This window comes from Podarcis cretensis (genome assembly GCF_951804945.1).
Source record: "Podarcis cretensis genome assembly, chromosome: 18".
In the NCBI taxonomy this organism is placed as follows: domain Eukaryota; kingdom Metazoa; phylum Chordata; class Lepidosauria; order Squamata; family Lacertidae; genus Podarcis; species Podarcis cretensis.
The window spans coordinates 14,002,089-14,012,966 of record NC_137188.1 but is presented as its reverse complement, the minus strand read 5'-3'; the positions used below and the strand labels follow the sequence as shown (position 1 = coordinate 14,012,966).

At 50.5% G+C, this 10,878-nt stretch overlaps 1 protein-coding gene across 1 annotated transcript; it reads right to left on the bottom strand.

Annotated features, from left to right (window-relative positions):
* Positions 1-881: 881 nt before the first annotated feature.
* On the bottom strand, positions 882-7,969 carry SAXO5 (stabilizer of axonemal microtubules 5). The gene is made up of 8 exons (XM_079960736.1): positions 7,172-7,969; positions 5,909-6,015; positions 4,316-4,410; positions 3,385-3,497; positions 2,572-2,690; positions 2,287-2,473; positions 1,252-1,340; positions 882-1,102 (listed from the first exon to the last, which is right to left on the bottom strand). The coding sequence occupies exons 1-8, from the start codon at positions 7,770-7,772 to the stop codon at positions 899-901; spliced, it is 1,515 nt and encodes a 504-aa protein (XP_079816862.1). The 5' UTR covers positions 7,773-7,969; the 3' UTR covers positions 882-898.
* Between the last annotated feature and the right edge of the window lie 2,909 nt (positions 7,970-10,878).

Here is a 10,878-nt window from a genome sequence, read left to right as displayed (position 1 = left end):
GAAGTCATTTTGTTGTTGTTGTTGTTGTTTAGTGGTGTCCGACTCTTCCGAGTCGCATTGTGCTCAGAGTAGACCCATTGAGGGCTATGTGTATATATATTCAGGTTCATTGTTGTTGTTGAGTCATTTAGTCGTGTCCGCCTCTTTGTGACCCCCCTGGACCAGAGCATGCCAGGCCCTCCTGTCTTCCACTGCCTCCCGCAGTTTGGTCAAATTCATGCTGGCACCTTCGAGAACACTGTCCCACCATCTCGTCCTCCGTCGTCCCCTTCTCCTTCTGCCCTCCATCTTTCCCAGCATCAGGGTCTTTTCCAGGGAGTCTTCTCTTCTCCTGAGGTGGCCAAAGTCTTGGAGCCTCAGCTTCAGGATCTGTCCTTCCAGTGAGCACTCAGGGCTGATTTCCTTCCGAATGGAGAGGTTGGATCTTCTTGCAGTCCATGGGACTCTCAAGAGTCTCCTCCAGCACCAGAATTCAAAAGCATCCATTCTTCGGCGATCAGCCTTCTTTACGGTCCAGCTCTCGCTTCCATACATCACGACTGGGAAAACCATAAGTGACCATACAGCATATATTCAACACATATTCTGCATGGACTGATTGCACGGCAACATGTGCAAATGGCTTTAGATACCTATGAGGTCCATAAATTACCATATAGCATATGTTCAACACAAAAAACAGCAGCAATTTGTTGTGGACAAAGGACAGCTGGACATAGAAAGGGCCCCGTTACCTTCAGGAGCCGAGGGCCGCATCAAACCTCAATCTGGCCCTGAATGTGAGCACTTGAAATATCCCACCCACCTTGCCTAACAGTAGAGCCGGCTCTGAACGGCAGCAGCGAGGCCGAAAACAAATGAATTGAGGTGGCCAAAAGGCGAAATAGAGATATAGGGTTTATTCAGTCAGGCAGACGTTTGCAGGGGTGATTTTCTTCCGGAGGGAATAATTCGGCAAGGTTCCCAGGGGGAGGCTGCTTCTCTGGTTGTCCCCCACCACCAGGGTGATGGGGCCTCCATATTTGTTGGTGTAGGCGTCTTTCTGCTCCGTGCTGAACCAGCGCCGGTCCTTCCAGGGGTGGACCAGGTGGGAATACTTTATCTGGGAAGGAGAGAGAGAGAGAGAGAGGGAAGGAACTTAAAGCAGGAATGGAGAGAGATTGCTTGTTCGGGCCAACAGCCCGTCTAGGGTGCTGGACCTCATGGTTTGAGTTGGCACCCTGGCCAGCCTGGCCTAAGATGCTTCCTGACCTTCCGTAGCTCCTCCTCAGGGACCTGACACTTTGCCTGGTGGTAGGGAACCAGCATGTCCTGGGTGCTGGTGGAGAGGCCCTCGGGCGCTGAGAGAGAGGGAGGAAAAAGAGGAGATAATACAGGGGTCAGCAGACTTTTTCAGCAGGGGGCCGGTCCACTGTCCCTCAAACCTTGTGGGGGGGCGGGGCGGACTATATTTTGAAAAAAACATATGAACGAATTCCTATGCCCCACAAATAACCCAGAGATGCATTTTAAATAAAAGCACACATTCTACTAATGTAAAAACACACTGATTCCCAGACTGTCCGCGGGCCGGATTGAGAAGGCGACTGGGCCGGATCTGGCCCCCGGGCCTTAGTTTGCCTACCCCTGGAATAAGGACCATCATCCAACCGTTGACTCAGGACCCTCAACTGTCTTAAAAAGCAGAGACACCACCTTGCCAACAAAGGTCTGTATAGTTAAAGCCATGGTTTTCCCCGTAGTGATGTATGGAAGCGAGAGCTGGACCGTAAAGAAGGCTGATCGCCGGAGAATGGATGCTTTTGAATTCTGGTGCTGGAGGAGACTCTTGAGAGTCCCATGGACTGCAAGAAGATCAAAACTCTCCATTCGGAAGGAAATCAGCCCTGAATTCTCACTGGAAGGACAGATCCTGAAGCTGAGGCTCCAAGACTTTGGCCACCTCATGAGAAGAGAAGACTCCCTGGAAAAGACCCTGATGTTGGGAAAGATGGAGGGCGCAAGGAGAAGGGGACAACAGAGGACGAGATGGTGGGACAGTGTTCTCGAAGCTACCAGCATGAGAGAGGCAGTGGAAGACAGGAGGGCCTGGCGTGCTCTGGTCCAGGGGGTCACCAAGAGGCGGACACCACTAAACGACTCAACAACAACAACGATAACAAATAAACAGATAAAAAGCAAAACGCCTCTCCTGATTGCTGAGTCTTCTCTCTGCCTATCCGAATGAGACACCCACCCGGGGTTTGGGAAACCGCGTTTTCCGGCCCCCCAAAACCCCATTATTACTGGGATAGTTGAATGGGATGTTGCTCTTCATGATTTTCCACTTGTTCACGTCCAATTTGTGGGTCTCAGGGGGCGGGCGATAGTCCTCGTGTTGCGTGGTGCAGAAGTAGGCATAGCGGTTGTCGCCCAAAGTCAAATCTTTCCGGGGTTTGGGGTTCGCCTGGGACGCCGGCTCCTCCCGGTTTGGCTGGGCAGAGAAGACACACGAGTCGCAGGTTTGAGTCTTGACCCGGCCAAAAGGATCCCTGCGTCATGGGGGCCAGGGACCCCCGGGGATTTTGCTACCTCTCTGTAGTAATGACGGTGGATGGTGGTGGTGGCGTTTTGCCTGTTCCTCTCGGGGTCCCGATCCCCTCTCAGAATGGAGGACTCGTTCTTCCTCGCCGTGATGATGTTCAACGGTCCTAGGGACATCCCGACAGAAGACACAGTCAGGCGCGGGGGTTTTGTTTTTCCTTCTCCCTCCCCGATCCCCTTTCCTTTTGTGCCATGTTTAGGGAAGCTTTCAATATTTGGTGAATTGTGGTGTTTTAATATTTTGCTGGAAGCCGCCCATTATTATTATTATTATTATTATTATTATTATTATGGCTTTCCAATGGCCAGGGTATAAATGGGTGGGGTATAAATAAATTATTATTATTATTATTATTATTATTATTATTATTATTGCAGCTTCCCAATGGCCAGGGCCTGTTTTATTTTTAAGCTGCTCTGGGAAAAATTATTGCCCCCCAAAAAACCTGCTTTCGATTGCGGGATTGCTCCCCGGAGTTTTATGGGAGGCGAGAAATAAATGGAGAAATGATCCAAACCGGTCTCCGACCTCTGGGCAACCTCACCCAATGACACTCTACTCAAGAGTAGACCCTGCTGCACCTGAGTTAAGTCGCACGCATCTCATTTCAGGGGTCTGAGTGCGAGCGGAGCAAACCATCCTGTTTTTGTGGGGAGTGCGGCTAAGCGGTTCCTGAGCATGCACAGAGTTCCACCCCCCTCTTTGACGTATGTGAAAAAGCAAAGGGCCAGAATAAACGGCTTGGGGGTGTGGAGGGAATAGCGATGGGCGTGTCGAGGCTTGAACCCGGTTCTCCTGACCTGGGTCCCTCCATGGATACGCTTCAGACATGACGGTGGTAAAGTCTTGCCTCCCGTCTCCGGGCCGGATATTCGTCAGGCGGACCTGGGCGGCTGCGCTCTCTGGGTCATAGCTGTTGGCGAGAGATCGGCAGAGAGGAAAGAGAATATCGGATCAGCACATCGTTTTCCTGAATTTTGTTGGTTTTTAAATAGAATAATAAAAATTAAAATAATAGTAATTTTTTAAAAATTATTATTAGTTTGCCGCTTTATCTTGCCCAGGGCTGCGCAAGGCAACTTACAACCAGACAAACAGACCCAAAACCACCCCCACAGATATATATTAAAACCAATGTAGGGGGAATGAATACATTTTTAAAATCCTGCCCACTGTAGAGTTCAAAGGGACCCTTAGGGGCATCTAGTCCAACCCCGAATATGAAGCCGACTCATACATAAATCGAACCCACAACCTTGGCATTAGAAGAAGGCAGCCCTGTTTAGGGAGGTTTCTAACGTTTGATGTTTTATTGTGCTTTTATTATCCTGTTGGAAGCCATCCAGAGTGGCTGGAGAGGCCTGACCAGATGGGCGGGGTATTAGTAAGTTATCAATATTGATACCGTTAATAATAATAATAATAATAATAATAATAATAATAATAATAATTTACACCCTGCCCATCTGTCTGGGCTTCCCCAGCCACTCTGGCCGGCTTCCAACAAAAGATTAAAAATACATTAAAAATAACCTTTTTTGACACCTGGGAATTTCAGTCTGAATTATGCCCAACAGAAAGGACTCTGGGTTTTCCCCCCAGTTGGTCCTTTTCCAACTCTGTTTTGAGGAGAGGCAACCAGAACAGTTCCTAAGGCAACGGTTACACCGCCCGTTTTCACAGCGGCAAATTGGAAATCTGGAAATCTGCAGTCTGGAGATCTGGCCTTACCGCTGGCTGTCCGATTCCTTGGGGGTGTACGCCCGCTTTTGCTCGGTCAGCATCTGGTGGCATCGGGGGTCTCCGAAGACGACCGACACCAGATTCTGCAACGGAGAGCGTGCAGAGTGCCTTCAGAGTGTGTTTTCATAGCATCATCATGATCATCATAATTTATTATTTATACCCCGCCCATCTGGCTGAGTTTCCCCAGCCACTCTGGGCGGCTCCCAATCAAGTATTAAAAACAATACAGCATTACATATTAAAAACCTTCAGATGTCTTCTAAAAGTCAGATAGTTGTTTATTTCCTTGACATCTGGTGGGAGGGTGTTCCACAGGGCGGGCGCCACTACCGAGAAGGCCCTCTGCCTGGTTCCCTGTAACCTCACTTCTCGCAGGGAGGGAACCACCAGAAGGCCCTTGGAGCTGGACCTCAATGTCCGGGCTGAACGATGGGGGTGGAGACGCTCCTTCAGGTCTACTGGGCCGTTTAGGGCTTTCAAGGTCAGCACCAACCCTTTGAATTGTGCTCGGAAACGTCCTGGGAGCCAATGGAGGTCTTTCAGGACTGGTGTTATATGTCTTCACTCCCAGTCCCCAGTCTGGCTGCCGCATTCTGGATTAGTTGCAATTTCCGGGTCACCTTCAAAGGCAGCCCCATGGAGAGCGCATGGCAGTAGTCCAAGCAGGAGATAACCAGAGCATGCACCACTCTGGCCAGACAGTCCGCGGGCAGGGAGGGTCTCATCCTACATACCAGATGGAGCTGGTAGACAGCATCACAGAAGGGACCACAAGCATCATCCATAATAATATTTTTAATATTTATTTATACCCTATCCCTCCGGCTGGGTTGCCCCTTCTGCTCTGGACGGCTTCGAATACATATAAAAAACACCGCAAAACAGCAATACAAAAATGACACGCTGATTTTAAAATGAGCAACTTTTACCAAACAAAGCAATATTCAGTAATCCGTTAAACAGCAAAGCTAAATAGCAGCACGCGATAATTAAATAGTTTACAATTGCTGAACTACAACCGGTTAAAAATGACAGCACAAAACTGCGTAAAAGGATCAAATTGAGGAACAGGGATGCGCAGCCTATGAAAACCTTTTTTTTTTAAAAAAATCTCACTGAACTCCAAGCACCTGAAATGCAGGAATCATTGAACAATAATAATTTAAAAAATCAGAATTAATTGCCAGTTAATTAACAACTGCAATTGAATTGTAGAATTGCACAGTTGGAAGGGACCCCGGGAGGTCATCCATCCCAACCCCCTGAAATGCAGGAATCTTTTGCCCGGCGGCGCAGAACTTGAACCCGCAACCCTGCGACGAAAAGGCTTGTTTTCTGCCGTATGGCAGACCTACTATTCATGTATCTGCTTCTGGCCTTGCAGGGGCTGGACTACAGGACCTTTGGGAGCCCTTTGAACTCTACGATTCTGTGAGCTATAGCCCCATTTTTTCCCCTCTGGGGACGCCAAATTGGATTGCCACCAAGTGGGAATTCGAATCCAGGCCTCCCAGCACCCTAACCACTACCCCACGCTGCCCGGGGCAGCCGGTTTTTCCAGGGTCCCATAGGCTTTACCTTGTCGAAGTGCTTTTCGGCAGGGGGCGCCCATTGCCCCGTGTAGTAAGTCTGGTACGTGGTCCCAAAATCGTGGCACCCGTGCCCTCTCAGGGGAGACTTTCCTCCTGCCAAGGAAGAAGGAGGCGGTTTTGTTCATACGTGGAAGAGAGAGAGTTTGGGGGAAACGACAGGAGCTTTTAAAAGACGTTTAAAGTCATTATACCAAATTTAAAAAATAAAAATTAAAAACCCTTCCTAAGCAGAGCTTCCATGGACAGATGCAGTCTACCTTGGGTGGCTTTCAAAAGCCAGAATTCTTATTAAAAATGGCTTTAAAATAGACAACTGATCTCAGTTAAAAGCTGCTTAACATGTTTAAAATGCCAGAATTTTCTTTTAAAAGAATTTCTTTTAGAAATAATTTTCTTTTCTTTACTTTACTTTTAAAAGAAGCCAGAATTTTCTTTTAAATTTTCTTTTAAAAGAAGCCAGAATTTTCTTTTTAAAATGGCTTTAAAAATGGCTTTAAAATAGACAACTGATCTCAGTTAAAAGCTGTTTAACGTGTTTAAAATGCCGTTGGAAGAACCTAAGGGTTTTGTGTTGAACATGTCTTCCTTCCACCTTGATCATGTCTTCCTTCCAGGAGTGAGCGAGATTCGCACCCAAGAGCCCTCGCCCTTCCTGAGAGAAGCATCGAATGTCTCCTAATTCTAAAGGGGGTTTGTCTCTTCCCAAATTTCCCCCGATTCTAAAGGGGAGTCTGTTTCCTCCCCGAATTTCCCCCGATTCTAATGGCATCCAGGTTGGCAGCCATCCCTGCGTCCCGTGGGAGGGAGTCGGGATTCGAACCCACGTCTCCAACTGTGACGCTGCCCTGGCTCTCCAGAAGACCAGCCCAGTGGCTCATCCAGTCCAGCGTGGGTGAGCAGGATTCCCACCCAGGAGCCCTCAGCCTTTCCTTCTGTTTTTCGGTCCTCAACAGGCCCATTTTGGGGGTTCCACACTCTGCGCATTTGGGGAGCCCAAATGGGATCAGACTCTGGGGCGGCTCCTGTTGATTTCGATTCAATGGGGGGGGGACCTGTCTCCTCCCTGAATTTCCCCCAATTCTAAAGGCATCCAAGTTGGCATCCAGTGGCAGGCAGTTCCACGGGCAAACTCGGAAAGAAGGCCTTTCCAACCCCTCGACCCCAAACCCAGCCACCCACCGTGGGCGCTTCTCCCTGGCTCCCCCCCCCCGGGCACCCCAAATCACCGGGTGCCCCCGTGCCAACGCACCCAGGTGTTGACTGGGCGCCTTTTGGGCCGGCTCCGTCCTCCCGTGGCTGGGGTACGATTCCTGGTAGAGCGAGGCGGGCAGCGGCTGCTTCTCCTTGTCCCCACTGGGCACGCTGTCGTCCCACTTGTCCACCCGCCGGGGGGCGTCGCGGGGCAGGGGGGGCGGGTAGGGGTAGCTGTCCCTGGTGACGGAGGCGCCGGTGCCCTGGCGAGGGTCTCTGTGCATCTGCAGGTGGGGCGAGGGCGGCCGGGCGGACACCTTCGCCTCCAGCCCCCGGGGAGGGTAGGAGAGGTAGGTCTCTGAGCGGGTATCCCAGGCGGAGGGGTCCATATCTTGGTTCAGGACCCCCGCACACTTGGGGGGCCGGATGGCCTGGCTGCGGAAGCTGCCCCACCGCGGCGGGTAGTCAATGCGGTAGGGCGAGATCAGGGTGGCACCTTCTGGGCGACGGTCACCGCCCAGCTCGAAGTGCGAGGCTTGCAGGAAGGGGGTGCTGGCCAGGCGAGAGGGGGCCCTGGGCACCTTGCGGACCTCTGTGACGCGGCCTGGGTTGGGGGGCGCCGTCCGGGGGTCCCCCGGGCACCAGCAAAGGGGCACCATTTTCTCAGAGTGCGTACATGTGCCAGGGGTCTGCGGGAAATCGGAACCCGGCGTCTGGGCACCGTCGATTTGGGTTTACAAGCTCTGGTGCGCCCCCAAATATTCCACATTCCCTATATGCATTGTTTTATCAAAAGTGGGGTGCGGCACCCCCTTTTAAAGCACTTTTTGGGGCTGTTTTGCAAGGACCTCCAGGGATTTTCCGAGGGCTCAAAGGCGTCCCGGGGCAGAATATGGCTTCCTGGATTGTGAGGTCATAGGAATGGCGGTGAGGTCATAGGGGAAAATGTTGAGGTCATAGGGAAGTAACAGGGGTCACCCAGATGGCGCCTTTCTTTTAGGGGTTGCCAGAGTGGAAATAGCGAAGGGTTTAATCTATTGATTTAATTCAATCTATTGATTTAAATCTATTGATTTAATTTAATCTATTGATTTAAATCTATTGATTTGATTTAATCTATTGATTTAAATCTACTGATTTAATCTATTGATTTCATCTATCAGTTGATTGCAACGACAGCGGCAAAAATTACGAAGGGGAGAGACGAACAAAAGGTAAAAAATGTGAAAACGACGCGCAGAAATGAACGAAAATCGGACATAAAAAGAAACGTTTCGGGAGGAAGTGTTTTGCAGAATATTCAAAGAAATGTTACAGAGTTGTGAAAACGCGAGCGGGGTTCGAAATACGAGTAGCAGCTTAGATATATTGAGACGAATAACTCAGGGTGATTCAATACAGAAATTAAGAACTGAAAATACACAGCGTTTAAGGGGAAACGTCACGGTCACAAAGAGAGTTCAATGTAATGTCTATGGGAAAAGGAGTACAATTTGAAAATTCAACAAATATACATATATTTGGCACTTTGCCCAATTGAATTTCAAGTTTGGAGAACAGGCAGCATGGTGCAAGTTTGCAAAATTTGCGTAGGGATGAAGGCGGAGGGAAATTTTGTTCCCCTTCCTTCTCTGTGGAAATCCAATGTGGATGCAAAACTGGGAAATTTGGGACAGAGAAAAGGGAGTCTTCCTTCATTCAGTTAAGCGGCGGAACTCCCTGCCACTTGGATGGCTTTGAAAGAGGAAGGGACATATTTCTAGGAAGGCAGAAAACGCTTCTGGATCCCAGTCGCTGGAAACTGTAGGAAGGTGAGAGCGTTGTTCGAATCCTGTGTGCCGGTTTTCCTCCCAAAATAGAAACTAGACACACACCCCGTTTGGCCCGATCCGGCAGCTTATTCCCACGTCGCGATGGAGCCTCCAGCTCCGAGCGCAGTCTACCTCCGATTGCAAACTTTCTCATTATTGGAGACGTGGAATTGTCATCCAAATCCTTTCTGGGAAACGTCCAGGAGGGCAGAGGGATCTTGTGGTGGGATCTTGCTTGCGGGGTTCCCCGGGGGGGGGGAGGGGGTGGACGTGTGAACAGCCTGATCCAATGGGATCTTCTGACATTATTCGGGCTGTTTCCTAGTGATGGGTTCTGGGTAGGAAAAGGCCTGTGAGGGACGATAGAGGAAGGAATAGGGTAGAGGAGTCTCAGAGGTAGGAAAGGGGTAGAGCTCTGTGGCCCCTCTGCCCCTTTTTTACCTCTGAGACCCCTCTACTCTTTTCCTAGCTTTGTGACTCCTCTGCCCCTTTACTACCTCTGAGACCCCTCTACTCTTTTCCTAGCTCTGTGGCCCCTCTGCCCCTATTCTACCTCTGAGACACCTCTACCCTTTTCCTAGCTCTGTGACCCCTCTGCCCCTTTTCTACCTCTGAAACCCCTCTACCCTTTTCCTAGCTCTGTGGCCCCATCTACCCCCAATTCTACCTCTGAGACGCCTCCTCCCTTTCCCTAGCTCTGTGGCCCCTCTGCCCCTTTTCTACCTCTGAAACCCCTCTACCCTTTTCCTAGCTCTGTGGCTCCTCTGCCCCTATTCTACCTCTGAGACCCCTCTACCCTTTTCCTAGCTCTGTGCCCCCTCTGCCCCTTTGCTACCTCTGAGACCCCTCTACCCTTTTCCTAGCTTTGTGACTCCTCTGCCCCTTTACTACCTCTGAGACCCCTCTACTCTTTTCCTAGCTCTGTGGCCCCTCTGCCCCTATTCTACCTCTGAGACACCTCTACCCTTTTCCTAGCTCTGTGACCCCTCTGCCCCTTTTCTACCTCTGAAACCCCTCTACCCTTTTCCTAGCTCTGTGGCCCCATCTACCCCCAATTCTACCTCTGGGACACCTCTACCCTTTTCCTAGCTCTGTGGCCCCTCTACCCCTTTGCTACCTTTGAGACCCCTCTACCCTTTTCCTAGCTCTGTGGCTCCTCTGCCCCTATTCTACCTCTGAGACCCCTCTACTCTTTTCCTAGCTCTGTGGCCCCTCTGCCCCTTTGCTACCTCTGAGACACCTCTACCCTTTTCATAGCTCTGTGGCCCCTCTGCCCCTTTTCTACCTCTGAGACCCCTCTACTCTTTTCCTAGCTCTGTGGCCCCTCTGCCCCTATTCTACCTCTGAGACACCTCTACCCTTTTCATAGCTCTGTGGCCCCTCTGCCCTTTCCATAGCTCTGTGGCCCCTCTACCCTTTTCATAGCTCTGTGGCCCCTCTACCCTTTTCATAGCTCTGTGGCCCCTCTACCCCATTCTACCTCTGAGACGCCTCTACACTTTTCCTAGCTCTGTGGCCCCTCTGCCCCTTTTCTACCTCTGGGACCCCTCTACCCTTTTCCTAGCTCTGTGGCCCCTCTGCCCCTTTTCTACCTCTGGGACCCCTCTACCCTTTTCATAGCTCTGTGGCCCCATCTACCCCCAATTCTACCTCTGGGACACCTCTACCCTTTTCATAGCTCTGTGGCCCCATATACCCCCAATTCTACCTCTGGGTCTCCTCTACCCTTTTCATAGCTCTGTGGCCCCATATACCCCCAATTCTACCTCTGGGACACCTCTACCCTTTTCATAGCTCTGTGGCCCCATATACCCCCAATTCTACCTCTGGGACACCTCTACCCTTTTCATAGCTCTGTGGCCCCATATACCCCCAATTCTACCTCTGGGACACCTCTACCCTTTTCATAGCTCTGTGGCCCCATATACCCCCAATTCTACCTCTGGGACACCTC

Excerpts from the sequence above, each read along its gene's own strand:
- SAXO5 (XM_079960736.1), bottom strand. The coding sequence starts at position 7,772 with ATGGTGCCCCTTTGCTGGTGCCCGGGGGACCCCCGGACGGCGCCCCCC. Across the intron at positions 2,474-2,571 it reads ACCGTCATTACTACAGAGAG|CCAAACCGGGAGGAGCCGGC; the intron begins GTAGCAAAATCC and ends TTCTCTGCCCAG. Across the intron at positions 1,103-1,251 it reads CTGAGGAGGAGCTACGGAAG|ATAAAGTATTCCCACCTGGT; the intron begins GTCAGGAAGCAT and ends TCTCCTTCCCAG.